This window comes from Malassezia globosa, assembly GCF_000181695.2.
Source record: "Malassezia globosa CBS 7966 chromosome Unknown mgl_sf_8.1, whole genome shotgun sequence".
NCBI classification, from domain to species: Eukaryota; Fungi; Basidiomycota; class Malasseziomycetes; order Malasseziales; family Malasseziaceae; genus Malassezia; species Malassezia globosa.
The window spans coordinates 499,900-519,310 of NW_001849864.1; the positions used below are offsets into that span (position 1 = coordinate 499,900).

At 48.6% G+C, this 19,411-nt stretch overlaps 9 protein-coding genes across 9 annotated transcripts; 2 read left to right on the forward strand and 7 right to left on the reverse strand.

Annotated features, from left to right (window-relative positions):
* Positions 1–60: 60 nt before the first annotated feature.
* Positions 61–903, forward strand: MGL_3320 (uncharacterized protein; the record flags this gene model as incomplete). The annotated part of the gene is made up of 1 exon (XM_001729724.1): positions 61–903. One exon carries the CDS (start codon positions 61–63, stop codon positions 901–903), a length of 843 nt encoding a protein of 280 aa, XP_001729776.1.
* A 304-nt stretch (positions 904–1,207) lies between these two features.
* Positions 1,208–2,251, forward strand: MGL_3321 (uncharacterized protein; the record flags this gene model as incomplete). The annotated part of the gene is made up of 1 exon (XM_001729725.1): positions 1,208–2,251. The coding sequence occupies one exon, from the start codon at positions 1,208–1,210 to the stop codon at positions 2,249–2,251; it is 1,044 nt and encodes a 347-aa protein (XP_001729777.1).
* Positions 2,252–2,279: 28 nt separating this feature from the next.
* On the reverse strand, positions 2,280–3,614 carry MGL_3322 (uncharacterized protein; the record flags this gene model as incomplete). The annotated part of the gene is made up of 1 exon (XM_001729726.1): positions 2,280–3,614. The coding sequence occupies one exon, from the start codon at positions 3,612–3,614 to the stop codon at positions 2,280–2,282; it is 1,335 nt and encodes a 444-aa protein (XP_001729778.1).
* A 982-nt stretch (positions 3,615–4,596) lies between these two features.
* On the reverse strand, positions 4,597–5,628 carry MGL_3323 (uncharacterized protein; the record flags this gene model as incomplete). The annotated part of the gene is made up of 1 exon (XM_001729727.1): positions 4,597–5,628. One exon carries the CDS (start codon positions 5,626–5,628, stop codon positions 4,597–4,599), a length of 1,032 nt encoding a protein of 343 aa, XP_001729779.1.
* Positions 5,629–5,750: 122 nt separating this feature from the next.
* On the reverse strand, positions 5,751–6,899 carry MGL_3324 (uncharacterized protein; the record flags this gene model as incomplete). Its single annotated transcript, XM_001729728.1, has 1 exon — positions 5,751–6,899. The coding sequence occupies one exon, from the start codon at positions 6,897–6,899 to the stop codon at positions 5,751–5,753; it is 1,149 nt and encodes a 382-aa protein (XP_001729780.1).
* Positions 6,900–7,985: 1,086 nt separating this feature from the next.
* MGL_3325 (uncharacterized protein) lies at positions 7,986–8,825 on the reverse strand (the record flags this gene model as incomplete). The annotated part of the gene is made up of 1 exon (XM_001729729.1): positions 7,986–8,825. The coding sequence occupies one exon, from the start codon at positions 8,823–8,825 to the stop codon at positions 7,986–7,988; it is 840 nt and encodes a 279-aa protein (XP_001729781.1).
* Positions 8,826–9,198: 373 nt separating this feature from the next.
* Positions 9,199–11,118, reverse strand: MGL_3326 (putative phospholipase c; the record flags this gene model as incomplete). The annotated part of the gene is made up of 1 exon (XM_001729730.1): positions 9,199–11,118. One exon carries the CDS (start codon positions 11,116–11,118, stop codon positions 9,199–9,201), a length of 1,920 nt encoding a protein of 639 aa, XP_001729782.1.
* A 3,840-nt stretch (positions 11,119–14,958) lies between these two features.
* On the reverse strand, positions 14,959–16,104 carry MGL_3327 (putative aspartyl protease; the record flags this gene model as incomplete). Its single annotated transcript, XM_001729731.1, has 1 exon — positions 14,959–16,104. One exon carries the CDS (start codon positions 16,102–16,104, stop codon positions 14,959–14,961), a length of 1,146 nt encoding a protein of 381 aa, XP_001729783.1.
* Positions 16,105–17,835: 1,731 nt separating this feature from the next.
* On the reverse strand, positions 17,836–19,011 carry MGL_3328 (putative aspartyl protease; the record flags this gene model as incomplete). The annotated part of the gene is made up of 1 exon (XM_001729732.1): positions 17,836–19,011. The coding sequence occupies one exon, from the start codon at positions 19,009–19,011 to the stop codon at positions 17,836–17,838; it is 1,176 nt and encodes a 391-aa protein (XP_001729784.1).
* Positions 19,012–19,411: the final 400 nt, after the last annotated feature.

The following is a 19,411-nucleotide window of genomic DNA, read 5'->3' on the forward strand; positions in this document are numbered from 1 at the left end:
GTGTGTGTGAGATTCAGCAGTGGATTTGATACCTGGATCATTTTCAATTCGTTTACACCTATGCATTCAATGCTCTCATGCGTTCGAGGCGCTGCTACTCGTGTGAGCATTGCGCCAAAGCACATGCCCCCACGTTGTGTGCGTTTGGATGTTCGTATGCTACACCACACACCTCGTTGGCACGAAAAGTCAAAAGCCATTGCACAATACATTGGTCCCATGAGAACTGCGTACTACCGGATCAAGCTCTTCTCGCTTTCGTCACTTAGTGTGGCAGCGGTATTTGCGCCCGTGTTCTTAATGTGCTCACATAAGATGGAGTTGGCAGCCCGTGTCGGGATTGCCGCGACAACACTTGGTGCTAGCTCTGTGAGCACAGCGCTCATATCATGGATTGGATCGCCATATGTTGGCCACATGACACTGCGCCGGACTAATCCGAACGCGGCGCCACTTCATTACATATCTGACGGTGCGCAAGATGTTGTCCTAGACGACACACCGAGTGATCCTATGCGCCATGCCAGCGACAAGTACTACCTGGAAATAGCCACGCTTAGCTGGCACATGCGCTCACTGAAAACGACCGTATACGCGCCATCACTCTTACGTGCCACTTCGCGTCCATTGGCAACGTGGGAGTTGCCGGATCTTCCTGCGCCGCTGACGGTAGACTCTTCGGATCGCATGGGTGATCACACTGTGTCGAGTCTCGTGGCCGAGACAGTCGATGTTACGAGTGGCAAAGTAGTTGGCCGCTGGTGGGCTCGTTGGCGGATCACGAGCACCGCCAGCACTGAGCCTGTTGCTTTCGAAGGCACGTGCGAGAGTGAGGGCCACCCCGTGCGCTACTTTTACGTTGATGAAACCCAGCTCGGTGACGAATGGCGCGTGTTAGAGTGAGTGGTTGCGACTCATCTACGATGACGTTTTTTTTTTATTTTATTTTGGCATGTCAGCAGCTGTGTCCAAGGCAGCCAGCCAGACGACCCTATTGCATCTATCTGCTTTGTGGAGATGTGTCAATTGGTCCCTATGTCATAAGCTTGTCTGTCTCCACAGGATGCTAGAGCCAGCGAAATAGCAGAAACCAAAATTTATAGATTACGATTCAACAAGATACACACACCTGCCGTGCCTAGTCTCGACGGTCGGGGCAAAGGTAGCAGCAGCCTCGGAGTAATCGGTCTACAGTGATTGCGTGTGCATGCGATCGCGCGAGACTTCTGTACCTGCAGCTACGATTGATCCTCACATGGCATCGGGCACCGTCCATGATTACGGCGCGTGTTCATGGACGGCCCTTGCGACCTCGCAGGCATTCACAGACGCATTGAGACGTGACGTACACATCCTTGTACATGCATTTGCGCTCACATGGGAATGGCTTGATGGAAAAGACATGCCAAATCCTGCTCCAGCCGTTTCGCCGCTCAGGAAATCTTTGCGGTATGAGTACGGTGCTCTAACTGTGTTTGAGCGTGTTTGGACACGAAACCAATGGAAAAATGCCAGTGATGTATTAGGATCAGATCTCGCTACAAGAAGAGCCTTCAGCGACATGGTCATACGAGCCTTCCTTGATGAACTCGCTCCTGTGTCGCCTCCGACACTTTCTACCACCACCACAACAACTCTCAATGCTGTGGCAGCCACCTTTGCTCTCGCTTGTTGGTGGCATGCACAGCCACCGGGGACACACGACGCTTTGTATGTAGATATGCATGCGTATCGTGCTCTTCTCGAGCTTCCTGAGCGTGCAAGGCTCGTGCTAGACGACATGCTCACACACTCGGTCGTGCCAGATACGCCCCCGCCCTCTGCCGACGTATACTACACGGTCCAAGAGCTGGTGAGCTCGGTGCCTTTGCGTGTAACAGTTACACCCACCACAGTGCCGCGATTGCGAGCCTCTACGATGCTTCTCCCGAAAAAGACGACAACCGTTTCTGAGCGGCAGAGCGCAGCTGACATGCAGATGCCGCTAGCATCGGCGTCTAGTCCAGCGGATGAAATCAGCCAGTCCATCATAGATGCACTGGGCATTCCAACGCTAGGGACAATGCCTCGGGCTGGAGCCAGCTCTTGTACAGCACAAGCCTTGGAGTCTCTCACACATTCACATTGGCAATATGGTTTGTCGCAGCAGCAAGTGCTGGAAGCCGCTCATTCATGGGACTCACCACTTTGTGATGAAGATCCACAGGAGCGCATGTCACAGATCCTTGCTCATTTACGAAACATGTCGTAATATCTGTTCATGTGGGCTGTTGTTATCACTACTTGCCGATGCAGAAACGGGCAAAGATCTCGCCCAGCACTGTGTCTGACGTGATCGTGCGGCCCGTCACTTGTGCAAGGAGATGAGCAGCATGCCGAAGCTCTTCTGCAACAACCACAAGATCGGGCGACTCTCGAGTCGCGAGCACAGTGTCAAGACATGCAACGACGTCCATCAGGATATGCCGGTGCCGTGCTTGTGTGACAAGGGGCATAGTGACTTGGTTCGTGTCGTACATGCGTGCCACGTGTGATCCAAGTTCATTCATAAGTAGATCCATGCCCACGTCATGCAGCACGCTCGCATGCCATACATGGCACTCGACACCTTCATGGTCACATCGGCCTTTACTCAGGGGACTGCTGGTGTGGTCCCCACCGATATCCCAGCATTCATCCATTTTATTGATCAAAATCAACACAGGCTTGGCTTGCATCTGGACGCCGAGCCGCTCCAATGTCGCGGCGGGTATCCGACAGGGACCCGCTGGCGGAAGATCATGTTGGAAATCCTGCGGTGTGCACACAAGCACGCACATGTCGGCTTCGGCAACATAGGCTTGGGTTCGTTCGACGCCAATCTGTTCAACTGCATCCTGAGATGCTCGTACGCCAGCTGTGTCGGCCAGTGTGACCCGATACCCTGCCAGCTCCATGCACACTTCCAAGACATCACGCGTCGTGCCTGCATATGGCGTAACAATAGCTGCATCTCGGCGCACCAGACGATTTAGCAAAGACGATTTACCGGCGTTCGGACGTCCATACAAAGCAATCCTCACACCCTGCATCACTGCATCAGCGTAAGAACGCCGCGTGGGAGGCGTGTTAAGCTGGAGTTCTGACGCCAAATACTGACGCATACCATGTATAGTTTCGTGGACAGAGATCCACAGGTGCTCATTGACATCGTCTTCGTCGCTAAAATCCAGCATGGCTTCCATTTGGGACATGGCCTGCACAAGCTGTGCGTACAGTCGATCATACAGCTGCGCTTGGTATCCTTGCGCTGCCCATTGTGCTAGGCGACGCTGCTGAGATGTCTCTGCATGAAGTAGTGAGTCAAGTGCCTCACATGCCGTCAAATCCAGACGGCCATGCTCGAATGCACGTCGCGTAAACTCGCCTGGAAGGGCTGGGCGCATATCGCGCGTCGAAAGAACGGTACGCATGGCATCTAAGGCCTCTAGCACATCACGTACGACGGCTGGGCTACCGTGTAGATGTAGCTCCAACGTAGCCTGCCCTGTGAACGACCGGCCATGTGGAAAATACACTGCCAGTGCATCATCTAGGAGCTCTTGCGTTTGTGGGTGAATGATGGATCGGCGCATGACACGATGTGCTATAAGCGGCTGTGCCTGTGGTTGGCACATGTATTTATACACAGACGACGCATGAGATCTTTTAGCGCATATGTAAGAACTCATCCACATTCATTCCATGTCATGTACGTACCCAGATACACGGACGATCGCTACGCCACACGGTGGTCGTCCACTAGCGAGTGCATAAATTGTCGGTGTATGAATGGAATAGCGCTGCTTGCATGTATGCAGACGGCGCCCCCATCCTTGAAAAGCTTGTACGCCCTTGCCACTGTTCACGAACCAAGACACCATGCAAGAAAGGCCAGTGGCACATACGTGTGGAGAATAGACTCGCTTCAACGAAAAAGAAATGCAGCGCTGCCTGTGATACTGTTCTCGGCAGAGGCTCCAAGGCACTCCTCTCTACACTCATGCACCGGCTCTCCTATGAATGACAAACACGAAGCAGCCTTACATCGACTTGAGCATGCGCTGACAAGCACACCTGCTGCAGAAGAGCTTGCGTCCATGCAGCCTACACTGCTAAATATAAAGCGCGCACTGGATGCAGGCAGAGCAGTCAGCCTCGCGCCATCGTCCGGGAGACCGCGTGGCTTGCCGCTTTGGATGGTCGTACGTGCGCCCACATGACTGACACAAGGTCAAAGCGCTGAAAGCTTCATGGCATAGTGACGGATCATGGCCATTGATCGGCTTCGATGAAGCTCAGCACCACGAGGAGTGCGACCCCGAGCTCTGTGTGGTTCCAAGCATGAGCGTTTCACAACACAAGCACGCGGAGATTGTGCGGGATCCGAGGTATGAGCTTGGAAGAAAACAGCGCACGATTCTTCCATGCACACAGCCACCTCCAGAACCTGTCCTGGTCGAGCCAGATGCAGATACAATTGCTATGGCATATGCAGCACGCGAACAGCAGCAGCTGCGTGCACCAAAGACGTAGTTCAGTGTATATGTATGTATATATACGATTGTGACAGAGGCATTATCGAGACGCTGGTGTGCCAGGACGCGAAATATCTTCATTTTTGGATCCTCGCCCGCCCATGAAGCCACGCTTCTCTTGCTTTGCGCGAGCTGCAACTTTGTTAGATGCGCCAGCGACAAGGTCGCGGATCATTCCGTGATAGACTTCACTATCTGTGGAGAAAGTTTCGCGGATCATTAGATGGTATTGCAGTGCATCGCCCATTCGTTTCGATAAAGACTCCATCTCGCGGAAGAGTTCGCGAAGTTCTGGTAACGTCAGCAGTTTGATGTCATCTTCAGACAGCTGTAAAAGTTTCTCGATCCTGCCTATTGGCAAAGATGGCTCATGTAGACCAATCTGGCGTCGTCGATGATCGCCCCAACTTTCTTTCGATGAAACTTTCGGCGCACCTGGCCGTGCAGGGACCGACAGGGACGATGAATCATGATCTGATGTCATAAGGTTAAGTTGAAGTGGTGGAAGGGCCTCTTTCGTGGGGCCATTTCCTAGTACCTCGTCCAAATTGATCGGAACGCCCAAGGATATCAAGTATTGGCGGCGGGTATGTGATCGGCGCCAATCCAGTGGCGCACTAGGCATATCTTTGGAATCAAGTTCACGAAACATGGAGCGACTCTGTTCAGAAACAAGGACTTGCGATAGTCCTTCCACTTGACGCATTCCTTCTTCGACAACGTCACTTGCACTGCCATCGGACATGGAAGCATGCACGTTTGTGAATTCGCGCGGCAGCAGCTCACGAATCGCCTCACGCATCGAGATATCATTCGAATCAATACCCAATGGCAGCTGTTTCAGCGTCGATGATACATGACTCGTGGACGTGTGCTTTGTCACATTCGAGTCAACATGTGCTTCGCGCTCGTAAGTCGCACTTGGTGCATCGCCTTCTTCGAAATCACCAAAGTCATCCATGTCCTCCTCGGCAGATTCTGTCGTCGCATCTTTCTGCACATCCATGTCACAAGTCCCGTCGGCTGTATTGGTTGCTTCAACACCCATGTCATCCTCACCGCTCGCAGACATGTTGTGCAGTTCAAGCGCCAGGCCAGCCCAGCCCCGGCTCCACACCCACGTCGAAAACGCGTTTCCACCTACCTCAACGCCTACGAACGCCTACGGCCGTGTCAATGGAAGTGTGTATCTCGTCATGACGGGCCTACAGCACGCAGGCCAGGAGGAAGTTTGTCGTTTCGTCGCCAAAAGTGAAAGAGCGTGTCGGCAGTACTAGTTGGATCGTCTTCTTGTACACAATGGCCAGCATGTGGATTAACGACCAATTGGTACTTGCCTTGCATTTGTCCTATCATTAAAGTTCGGTCCAGCCGATCGGTTTCGGCGAGGATCAGCAAGCGTGCAGCATGGCATGCCAGAAACTTGGACGACAGACCCTTGAACCAGCCAGTCCAATAAGGCTCTGTCTCAATCAGCTCAGCGTTCCATCGCCATGGGAGATCTCTGTAGCCACGCATCAGGTGTACGAGTGAAGGCACACTCCTGCGTGCACTTTCTGCATTCCGAATCGTGCGAGTCTTGATATGCCACTGGATCGCAGACTCCAAACTCGCAAACCCCAGTGGTCGCTGGCGTACAATGCGACTCATATCAGGTAGAAGTTGGAGTGATGTGTCTTCCACAATGTCGATCATGGCCACACCCGCTACGCGGATGTCATGCTCACGTTCAAGCGCGTGTGCAGCTTCGACGACCACAGCGCCTCCCATCGAATGGCCGACAAACAAAAAAGAAGGTCGCTGATTCACATCCCGGAACATAGTCCTTAGCAATGCCAACAAGTCGCTTGTGAGTGCTTCCAAAGACATGTTTTTCTTCTCTTCGAGGGGAAATGTTGTCTTTCCATGTCCCCGACAGTCATACGCTAAAACACCCAACTCACCCTTGCTAATTCTTGAAACTTCCTTCGCCATGAGTGCAAAAGAAAGTGCCCCAAATCCTGCTCCATGATGACACACCATGACCGTACTAGAAGGTGTTAATCCAGAGCAAGGTGGTGTAAAATAAGCACGGATCGTTGCATGCTTCTCGGAATCCCCAGGACTCGAAACAATGCATGGTATATCAATTTCCAATGCGCTCGAGAAGCAGTCATCACAAGAAAGTGGTGCATAAGCCCCAGGTGCTCGTGCAGGCGGAACGTGGTATTGTTGTGCACGCACATTAGGGAGCTCGCCCACCTCATCGTCATCCTCTTGCTCCTCATTATAACCATGGTCGTATGCATCTGGCCTGTATTGTCGCTTCAAAAGCGACGTACGCAGGTCTTGGGGTAATGGCATCCTAAAACACTTCTACCGCGCTCGCCGTCCAGATACGTCAAGTTGAGAAAGTATCTGTTACATCATGGCCTGACCTGCCCCAGATTGGAGTACTCTCCACATCCGCTGGACTGGCATAAGCGAAATTTGTGCTCCTAATTGCACTCTGAGGATTCGATGTTGAAAGAGACAGAGCGTAAGGACTACGAATTACAAAAGCATCGCTGCGCCAATTCCTGCTAGACAGCTAATCAGTAGCAAAAAGATGGGGTGACTCGCTTTCGCTTGGAGCGCAGAGCCCCGTTGTGTGTTTTGGCCGTTGCCAATCCCGCCTGCAGAGTCATCGGAACTGGAACCATTCGTAGATGAAGGGCCTGCCGCAGGTGCACCAGTTGCACCCGAAGCGCTTTCACCATATGTGTGAAGTGTGCCAATCGCTTTACTATACGACTGCTTGGGATTTGTCGCCGTTGCTGTGGGGGAGCCGCAAGAGACTAGGGAGTGAGAGCTAGTCAAACCACGTACCACCCTTGCATACACCTGACTTGACATCTGAGCCACCTTTCGAGACCCCGGAAGCAGCAACATCACCACCCTTTTGGATGCCGGAGGCTGCTGTAGAAGCAGCGCCTGTCATATTAGGAATTCTTTCGTTTTTCCGCATACGTACCTCCGCCGAACGATGTCGCGTCACCGAACACAGATTTTGCGCCACTTGCCACGACATCCCCGATATCAGCATATACCGTATGTGCAACGAAAAGCACCAGTGCTGTTAAAATCAAGAATCTCATGAGCGATCGAGTTCGACGAGAACACTATCGCTCGGTGCCGGCGCAGCAATTTAGCGCACCTACCCAACAGTGTTAGATGTCTACACTGCCACAAACGCAAAAGATCTAATGCTACGTAAGCCTTACGTACATACCCACCCCACATTCATGTGACTTGCGAATAAGATTCCGCTGGGGATCAAGACATGTCGCGCAAAATACGCCAAACCGCTTGCCCTCTGCAAGAGTTTCTCACTTGGTCGATTTACGGACACGTTCGGCCGCCTCATTCTAAAAAGCATTTAGCGTGCATCGTTTACAAACGGCTCAATGTTTAATAGCCAGCCACAGCCTTGGGCATGTAGGGCTGTTCTAGGAATTCAATTTCATCTTGCGTGAGCGATACTTGCAGTGCGGCGACTGCCTCATCGATGCGATCCATCTTGCTCAATCCGACGATAGGGTTGGCCCCTTTAGACAGACACCAAGCAGTGGCAACCTGTGCCATAGACGTGCCTTTTTTCTTTGCAATTTCTTCCACACGGTTCACGATAGCTTTGTCAGCTTCTGTTTCGCGGGATCGGATGAGCCTGTGCAAAACCGCATCCGTTCCCTCGCGCTTGGTAGAACGAGCATCCCACGGGCGGGAGAGAACACCGCGAGCTATCGGTGACCAGGGCACAATACCGACTCCCGTTGCTTTGCAGTAAGGAATCATCTCACGTTCCTCCTCACGGTACAACAAATTGTAAAAGTTCTGCATAGAAATAAACTTATGCCAGCCATTCTTTTCCGCAACGTGCTGGAGTTGCTGGAACTCCCAAGCCGCCATTGAACTTGCGCCGATATAGCGGACCCAACCTTTCTCAATCACATCGTTCAGAGCACGCATGATTTCCTCTTTAGGTGTCTCTCGATCAAGTCGGTGGATCTGAAGGACATCAATGTAGGTGCCAAGACGGCGTACGCTGGCTTCGACGGCATCTAGGATATGCTTCCGCGACAGACCAACACGATTCACCATATCCCCGTCGTTGGACGCCATCGAGAGGATTGGTGGCATTGTGCCATCCGTTGCTACTCCAAAGTAGCACTTGGACATAATCACAACTCGTTCTCGTGGGATGTTGAAGACTCGAAGTGCCTTTCCGAGGATTTCCTCAGACTTGCCCATGCTGTACACATCGGCAGTATCCCACGTATTTATGCCCATCTTGTAAGCATGGTGGACGAGAGGGAGCGACTCCTCTTCGTTCAGAACCCACTCAAACCACTCTGGTGTACCATAGGACATACATCCCAGAATGATGCGTGATATTTTTAGGCCAGAATTTCCAAGGCTGTCGTAAGTAACTCCTGGAACACCCTAGTGCTCACTTTACGTATTCCATCGTTGCTTTATTGAATTGTCGTTACAGTGACAGTTACGACCGGACATACAGTCCTCTCACATAATCTTGAAATACACTCAACTACCAAAAAAATAATCTAATTATTAAAACCAATAAAAACGTCACATTTAAAATGATACCGCATCTCCAGCCAACTTAGTACGTTACACTGAAGATCTTGAACGTCGTCGCATCCGAGTCAACCCAGTTGATTTCGCCATCCTTGCTCATGGACAGCGACTTCTTACCGTTCTTGATCTCATGGCCCTTGCCATTACCCTTGTCCTCGAAGAACAGTACAACGCCATCGTCCTTCTTTGATGAGAGCTTAAGGTCCTCAGTAATGTAGCTTGAGTTCTTACCCTGCGTCGAGATCTTGAAGCCCTTGTTGTCCTTAGGCTCCTTACCTTGCCAATGAAGCACAAACATCTGGTCCTTCGAGTCCTTCTTCGACTTCTTCTCAGTTGCCTGCAACTTGCCATCTTTGGCCGTCAGAGCGTTGTTGTATGTTTCAAATACCAAGTGGCGACCCTCCGACAGAGCCCCGCGCACTTGCTTGTGACCCTTCTCGACTTCGTAGCCATTCTTCAGCTCAGTCTGGTTTCCGTAAGGAACTGGTGGCTGGTTGTCATTGTTGTAGCGCTTTTGGCAAAGTGCCGCGCCATTCCACTTGTGAGTGACTGGGTCCTTCGACGCGTTCTTCATCGTGGGGATGTTAGGAACACTCGTGTCACGGTTCGTGAAATCAAAGGCGCTCAACAGGTCACTCATGTGCTTGCGACGCCATGGGTTAAGTTCGTGACTTGTCCAGTTCTTCCCGTGAGCAGCTGACCACTTCTCAAGGAAAAGAATTTGGCTGTCATGAGAAGCATGTTCCGTGAAAACACCTCCTTTACGGGTCCAAGGTGAAACAATGTAGAATGGCACACGGAAACCAGGACCAACAGGCTGCTGGCCAAGATTGTGGTCAAATGGATCTTCCATCCATTCACCGTCGGTCCCCTTTGGCGATAGAGGCGCCATCACATGGTCAGCAAATCCACCAGTTTCGTCATAGCTCATAATCAAAACGGTACGGTTCCAGTATTGGCTGTTCATGAGCGACGTTACCACCTCGCGCTGGATCCAGCCACCATCGTCTGGCGTGTACGGTGGGTGCTCCGAGAGTTCGATAGGTGGGACAATGTACGACACTTGTGGCAGACTTCCGTTCTTCAAATCAAACATGAACTTATTGAGGCCCGGGCGGTAAATACCCTTCTTGGCAAGTGGTCCTTGCTTGATGATATCGTATTCGTACTGCTGGAACTGTTCCAACATGTTGTGGTAGCCATTGTCAGTGTCTTCATAAACCATCCATGTGATGTTTTGTTCCTCAAGGTACTCAGGAATTGTCTTCCACTTCAGTGGGAGACACGCCAAAGGGTTACCACGGGAGTCTTTCTCACAGCCCGCAGCGCGGTGGTCATCAATAACTGGGCCACCCTGCTTCTTCGGGTCACCACCCGGAGGCGAGCCGGGTGAGTTAACTGTGCCAGACATCCACACAGCACGGTTCGTATCCGAGGCGGCGGTTGTACTCTCGTAGTAAGAGTCGCCCACAATAAATTCCTCAGCGAGAGCAAAGTGCACAGGGAGTTCCTTGCGCTTGAAGTAACCAAGCGAGTAAGGCGTGTTTTCGATGGCCCACTTGTCATTCTTTCCATTGTTCCAAGCAGCATGGTTCTCTTGCCAACCATTCGAGCCACCGACCATACACTGCGTGGCTTTGTTGTAGTGACCGCCAGCTTGGTTGATGTAGAAGAACATGAGTTCATCTACATCCTTGGGCGGAGCTGGCTTAAGTGAAGAGTTCAGTGGCTGTGAGAAGACAGATTTGCTCTTAGAGCGCATCTGCACGTTCGGGTCCTGGAAACCACGGATACCAGCCATTGTGCCAAAGTAGTGATCAAATGCACGGTTTTCTTGCATGAACAGGACAACATGCTCAACATCCTTGAGAGAGTCAGCCGCGCTGACGCCAGCAACAGCAAGAGCCGCTGCAACGGCCGCGAAGAGCGTCTTGAAAGCAGCCATGGTCCCGGTCGCTAAGTTGGGATGGAGAGAGTCTCGGCTTCATATATAGCGGCAGCGCATGTTTGGCCGTGCGAGTCGTTCCCTTTCGTCTATTGCAAATAATTCTTAATTAGGTAACAGTGATTAGTGTGCATGTTTCACCGGCGCCCAAACACAGGCGCAATCGCGAAACGTGACGAATCGACTGGCTGCGACTTCATTTCAAGATTAGATTACATGAGCGACGCCTCATCTCGTGTAAATATTATCAGCACGTGCATGCACTGCAGATCAAAAGCTGCGCCCCAAGAATAAACACATGCGCATTTTCAGCCGTGGTTGAAAATATGACGTAAACGAAGACACAAAAGAAACCGTACCTTGGGGCGAACCCAAGTCTTGGCTAAGTTTTGTATCTGAGCTGGGCGTTTAATAACCTCGTGGAAACTATACCGTGGAGAAAGCTTACCATATAAGCATCGAGCTCGTCCATGAATATTGGAGTTGTGACGAGCGTTTGCCAAGTAGGTGCAATCTCGGTTCGCAAAGGTCTTCGATTATACATAGATTTCCTCATAGTATAAGTACAAATATTTTATCATCCTCTTACGGCGCTATTCTTGAGCGAGAAATGCGGAACAAAATTAATAGACTTCACACATGTGTTAGCTCCAATTTTTTTCAAAATGCCAAATGAACTGGGCTCACCCATTCTCGATATGGATTTTTGTCATATACACCGGTCATGACGAGAGTTGCATCTTTTTGTTGTGAGATCCTAGTCAAGTCATCGTTACCTTCCCAATGTCTCGATGCATTCCGCACGATCATGAATTATACCCCCCATAATTGTTTTTGTTTCTCTTGAATATGGCCAACAGTTTACCTTAAACGATGGTGTACATTCTCACTTTCCGTAATACATTTAAAAGATGTAGCTAAAAAAGGAGCCGTTGAGCTGAGAAAGTATCTTCGCATTCATATCTGACCAGTCCACACGGAAAATTTACTAGGATTCCTAACATTTAAATCGACTTTAGTGAAAAGCTTCACGTCGGTTTGTTTGATCCAAGCCGCCTATGGTCGGCATGAGTCGTACCTGATACGAACGTGAGGTTTTTGTATTCAAAAATCTCGCTACTGACAAGGTCCAAGCAAATACAAAAATTTGACAATGATCATCTACCCTAGCGTAGCGCATTGCGTCTCGGTCTATCATATTCTCTTTCTCAACAAACATGGACGTGATGAACGATACCTCATAACTCGTCATACTTACGTTAGATATTGTATACGTCTTCCAATTAGTCTTAATCAAAAGTTTGACATTGCCCCTGAGAACTTACTAATAACGATCAGGGGACAACAGACAGGATCGTGTCACTACTTACAACTTTAAAGATCTTTCGTCCATCGATTTCAAGCATCATGTCTCATAGCCGTCTCTTTCAGGTTCATTCAGTCCAATCATTGGAATAAGTATAAACCACCAATTCTGCGTTAAGTCAATTGTGAAGGTTTCAAGTCGAGACCCATAGCTCGATTGCGGACTGTAGGAAAGTATGTTGCTGATTACCGGGCTAGTTAAGCCAACCAATCCCATCAAAAGCTAGGTCAAAATCTAGACAAGCTTGTTACCTCTTAGGCTATTACCTTAAACCACCTACACCAACTCCCATGGTCATAACATTAATGCCGCGTATGCTAATTTGGTTCATGAAAACAGCCCTTGACACAGTAGGGCGATAGTAATCCAAGCAGGAACTCTCTTCCATGCCGTACCATGATTTCGGGTGCGGGGGACGACGCTCACTAGTATATATGACCAGTCGAACAAGGAAATGTCGAATAAAATCAAGATACAAGTTATGAGTCCCAAGTTAATCTGTCCCTAATCAAATACAGCTGATGGCCAGGTCATGAATTTCTGCGCCAATTAGCTTTTGCAGGTCACCCCTTTATAACTTAATGGATATTCTCAGCCCTTTGAAATATGTCATGACATCAATAGCAAGCTTAGTTCTAGGTATTAAATCGATGCATTGCATTCAAGCGTTTTTACTTATTCAACGCGACGCCTCGAACAAATTAAAATACACCAACGATAAGAAAGCAAAAGGAACCTAAAACTAAAAAAATTCTCAAGTTGAATTTTTACAGAGGACCATAGCTGGTATATGATGCGTATGTTTAAACACGGTTCACATACCCCACTAGAACTAGAACATCTCGCAGATCAGTCTCCATAACATCCAATGAATTCAAAATTAAAACTTAGGTACACAACAGCGCTTAAATCTTTTAACGTTAATTCGAATATAATGTTTGACACGTGATCGTAATACACATATCGAATAATCACCCTAGTGAATTTATTGCATCGGTGTGAATAACACGACCTCACTTGTGCAGCTTATCAAAAACATTATCTGCAAGACAAGCAAATGTCTTAAGACATTAAACCTGACAAGCCAACTTAATTCTACCAGACCGTCTTATGAACAATATGCGAGCTAACATGCAACTCGCGTTCCAATTCGAAATTTTTGCTACTTCGAACCGACAAACTCTATTAACTAGCTTTGTCGTTCGAGCTTGCTGGAACAAATCGTGCTAATATGCTGGAATCGAACTCAGCTTGAACAACACAAACGCGTATATCATTGCATCGTGAAATACTTACAAAATCTGAAACAATTTAGCCGGACAAAAGAAATGTTGCATTACAGTTTGATGTTCCCACATTTTCGACTGGAACCTCGACTATATCTTTTTCACCTTTCTACTAACTGCGCTTATCGTGTCAGTCTGAATTCGAATGCATACCCTTTTAAGTACACCAATCTCAGTATATAAGCCCATCGAAAGCCATTCGCTCATAATCCAAGTCGAAAGCGACCTAAATCATTTGAAAGGTGCCACCAAAACCCCACTTACCAACGCCTTTAGAGCCCACGACGGCAAGTAGACACTTACCCTTCTATTCGCTCCTTGACATTGCTTACTTCCTTATTTGCGCTTCTTTCTCTGCAAACTAGATCTTGACCTGATATCGATCGTCACACTTATACCATCCTTGTCAGTCTCCCGAGCTCGACTTTGTACGTGAGCCATGAGTCGAAATGAATGCCTTTATAACATAACTTGAGATATTACCATTCGTTGTCCGTAGCAATGGCTGGGCTCAGTTGTAGTAATGGGCAAATTTTGAACCATGGCAATGGCATTAGCTTCAAATGGTTCCAATACATACATGAATAAGCAAGATCTACCGCGGCATGAAGTCAGAAACCCTCTTCCCCTCTGCCATAAGCTTGAATTTGGACACCGTGGCTAAATCTTGTTCCAATCTATCACTCTTGCTCTTGACGCTAGCGTGTGAAGCCAAGATACGGTCTTGTGTATCAACAACATAGCTAAACTATATGTTCAAATATGAGACATCATTCAATGCCGAAGCTATTTCAACAAGTTTCTGCGTCCATAAATCAATAGACCCGGATAGGTGCGCCTCTCATACTCCACACTTTGTCGGCATTCATTTAATTCTCTCAAATTCCACAAATATCACACACCGCGATATGCCCCACCGCGGCGAAAACCTCACAGGAAACCACGAATCCAATAGTGCTGCCCAGTATTAACTTTGAGAAACACACCGCAGAAGTACAATTGCAAGAAATTCAATTCCCAGTTCGATGCGAGAAAGTCCCTTGATTATAGAATATTTGGAACTATGTTCATGCTAGTCATGTCTACACAGGCACCTAAGGTGCTCAACTCTCGTTCCGTTACAATAAACCCAAGCGTAATATACAAAGACCAACAACCTTCTGCGTTGGTCGCAGTAAGAGAATCGTTTCAAGTCTGCTTGCCGAATCCAAGTCGCGTGTTGTCAAAATCAAACACAACCGACCCTGTCGCCAGGAATGTACTTCCAAAGATCCAATCATTGAAGCCGTTGATGCTGACAATCGAAATGCGGCACTGGTCACCATCCTGATCAGCATACATGGCATCCTCGCTCATTGTGGTCTCCTTGCCAGCCAACTTGAATTTGATTACTGGTGGATCGTCACATTTGTAATAGCCATTATATTCGCCATTGTCGTTCTTCTTAACCGTCAATTTGTCAATACCGCCAATGATCTTGGTGTATTGGTCAGCAGGGGCAACAACAAAACTTGTACCACTGTCAACAATCCCTGTGACTTTCTTGCCGTTGATTTGTAGATCTGTCTTCCAGTAACCATCGCCTTGGTTTACCTTCACCCAGCCAAGATCTCCGTCAATCTCTGAAGCATCAATCTTGCCGATGTTGAGCGTTGATCCTCCATTCATCCTTGCCGTCATATGATAAACGTTCTTCTGCAGCGCTTTCTGTTGCTTCGCTGCATCGACAAAGTTCGGCTCCGAAACATCCGACAGCCCGCTAAACCAAGGAAATGCTAGGCCCAGAACTCCATCCCTTTTCTCGCTGGTCAAGCCATTCATGACATCATTGTTGTCAGCGATCACAACATCCTTGACCTTGACCCCGCCTATAGTGACTTGATCCGTGTACACAGAGCCAGATGCGGGACCACCGACATAGTCCATGCTATACTTTTTGTTCAAGTCTTTCGATGTTGTCGAGTCTTCGTGGTTGTACATGCCTTTGTTCATGACAAGATCCGACGATCCGCTGTCAAAAATGACCCACCTAGCCTGAGCCGGTGACCCGAGTTCAATTTCTCCTGTCCACGCAAAGTTGTCCGCCAGATCAAGTCGTGCTGTGCCTGCTCGTTTCCGAAGCGTAGTTCCATTCACGGACTGATGGTGCTTTCCTGTGTTTTTGAAATGGGCCATCGCATGGTTGGCATACTTGGCTGCAACGTGTCGAATCTCAGTATCGTAGTCAATCTTGCCGTTTGGTCCCAGGCGACGCTCAAGTGGAATGGTAAACTCGGCAGAGACGAGATGAGCAATGAGAAGCACAAAAACGAGGAGACTCGTTGAGAGATTCATTTTGGGAAGCAGGCTAGAGCGGCGTGGTGATGAACAGGGCTGAACATGACTCTTATTTTATATCCTTCATCGTAAAGTTCAATCTAGGCCAGGCACACACGGCACAACGCCCACGCAGTGCCGAAATGAAAAACGTGTCCGGCGGCGCTTCAACCCATCGGGCAATATTTAACCCTACTAAATGTCCGACATGTGCACGTTATGTCTGGTAATTCCACACCAATCGCCCGAGCAGGCTCAGAATGGTAAAATCAGGACGAAACTCGTCAGGCATCTCCACCTCAGATGCTAACTTCTCCATCCAGCAGCTCAAGACATGATTGGCACGAAAAAAAAAAAAACGGCTATTCACCTAATCGCCCGATTTTGCATCCGGGTGGTGAAACGGTAAATCCCGCCCTAGCAAATGACGTGCTTTCTAGTCTGCATGTGTCGGATTGAAGGAAATTGGGTTACGTGTGTCGATATGTGGGTCAGTTTCCACTCGTTCTCCGCCCAGGCGCAAATTCTTAGGGTCGACATAGATGATACCAGGGCCAGAATCTTGAATGAAGGAAATTCACAATTAGCTTTCCCAAAAACGAGTGAGCGGCCTGGGTTAACCGGATTTGGGTCGAAGGAAACTGCCATTTTGACGCTCATGACTTACTGTCTTCGGTAAAGTACCCTGAGGCGGACATGCAGTTCGATCGAGGGTGATATTATCTCGTGTATTACTCTTGGGATCATCTTGTTCAAAGTCAGCAAAGAAAAAGGGCGTTGGCATTGCGTATGAAATGACAAGCTAGAGTACGCGTGGCGACACAAACTAGTATGTAGTAGTATGGCCCTAAGGGCAACAAGTTGGGCCGCAACTGTGATATTCTTTCAAGAAGCTTCTTGACACTAACCATGTCTTTCTCCTAAATATTCTCACTGGAGGTCAAACCCAAGCACCTGAATCGATTTTCGCCTTCGGTCAGTCGATAAAAAAAATGAGATAATAAGACCGACTGGTCGTTCCCTTCACTGACACAGTTATCAATGAAATTGCCGGGTAGAAAAATCGAAATTGAGGCGCTGCCAAATTTTCATGATTTTTACACGCCTGTGCAAGAAACCGTGATAAAGTCGAATGCCATCACCGCGGTGATGCTATGAACTATGTTCTGAGTAAGACTCGCGTACACCTGGCGTCATTAACTCGTATTGTACTTATTTGCTAGTGCTGGATGCTCATCGTCGTTCAATCATACAGCTCTTAACAACCCCGCTGCGTGCAGGATAACGCAAGAACTAGTTCTTGGTCGATGTTACCCTATTTTACACATTCACGAACGCTGACAAACTATAGCCGAGCAGTCACTTGCATATAGTTCATACTCAAAGTCAGGAACATTCAGGTTCCAGAAGTGAAATTCATGCTCTGGACTCCGAACGATCGACTGGAAATGTTCCTGCAGCAATTGTAGTGATCAACACAAGTCGTCCTCTATTCAGTGCCCTAGCCCCAAGACCTTTGTTCTAGAAACCCTAAGAACACACATAGACAAACCTTGTGTATTTTCATACTCAGGAAATCCATTTATATTGTTTCAGGCTACTAACATCAGCTAGGTATCAATATCCCGTATACAATAATGAAACATGAATTACATGGACGAAAAAAGAAAAAGACATCCCACTCTCTCACTCGACTTGCACCAGATAGACAAGGCAAGGCAAGGCAAGGCAAGGCAAGGCAAAAAAAAATTAGTCCTTCGTCTTTGCAAAGCCCATTCGCTCTTTACCAAAGTCGAATATAATAGAATACATTTCGAAAAAGCTCTCACCAAAAATCCACGAATTGACTCCATGTACACCAGCAATTGTGAGCTGGCATTGATCGTTGTCAACACCCGCAACCATAGCATCTTTTTCCATTTTCACTTCTTTTCCTGCAACCTTGATCTTGACCTCAGGTGGGCTATCACACTTGTACCAGCCTTGCCAATCACCCGAATCTGATTTCTTCACCTCCACCCCGTCGATGTCATCCAGGACTTTCTTCACATCGTCATTGTTTCCGAAAATAAATGTCGTTCCTGAATCAACAATTCCGTTGGCTTTATGACCATTCATTTCCACTTCCGCCTTCCAATAACCATCTGAGCTGTCCACATCAACCCATCCTACTTCACCATCCAGTCTTTCCTTGTTGACTTTCCCCACATTCAGATATGAATCTCCGTTCTTCCGGATAAAAAATTGATATACGTTGTCGTAAAAGATTTTCTGCTTTTTGGCAGCTCCGACGAAGGTGTGATCCTCCGAAATACCAAAATCTCCAATGCTAGGGAACGAAAGTCCAAAGACGCCAGCTAAGCTCTCGTCATCGACGCCCTCTTTATTCATAAAGTCTGCATCAGAGCTTCCAAGAACAACGTGTTTGGCCTTCACACCCCCCACATTGACCTCGTCAGAATACAGTGAACCTTGTACACTCGGGCCGAGAAAGTCAGTCTCAAACAATTTCCCCAGGCTCTTTGACGTGCTTGAGTCGTCGGGCCTGTACGAACCTCGCCCAATAATAATGTTGGGCGAGCCGGTGTCGAACGCAACGCCTTGCTTTTGTCCAGGCGAACCGATCTCAATTTCACCGACCCATCTCGATCCGTCCACCATCCCCATTCCCACCTTACCGGAATTCGATCGCCTGGCAAGTGTCGTGCCATTCACAACACTGTGGTGCTTGCCAGTGTTTTTGAAATACATCTGCGCATTCTTTGCATATTTTGCCGCCATCCGCTCGACTTCATGTTCCAAACTCCATCGCTGATGGGAGTCGCCTCGTGCATCATGTTGACGGAGCTGGATCGTTGACTGAGCCGAGACGAGGCTTGAGGAGGCAACTAGAGCAATGGCGACCGGGAACACTGAAATTTTCATGATCCTAGGACAAGGCACAAGGTACGCGGTCAGGTCTTCGGACCTGTATTTAACGCCGTCAGATCCATATTTTGTGCCTGCGACCAGGTCAAGAGACCACAAGAGTTTGCCCGCAAGTTGCACAACGATTGCACGTTTTATAGAACCCTGTCGGTAGGTGGACGGAGATTATTTCATTTTTCCGCAAATTAAATCAGCGTGATTCCCATCAATCGTGTCGAATCAAGGAATAAGGCGTACATGGGCAGATATTGAGCCCACTTTGTTCTGCATGTCGTCTTGGGCGTGCACATAATCTGGCACACAATTCGCTCGCTCGGACATTTCCTATTCACGCCCAAATGCAAAGAAAAAATGCAGCTTGCTGCGGCAATTTCAATTTTGCGGCCAGCGTCGCCAA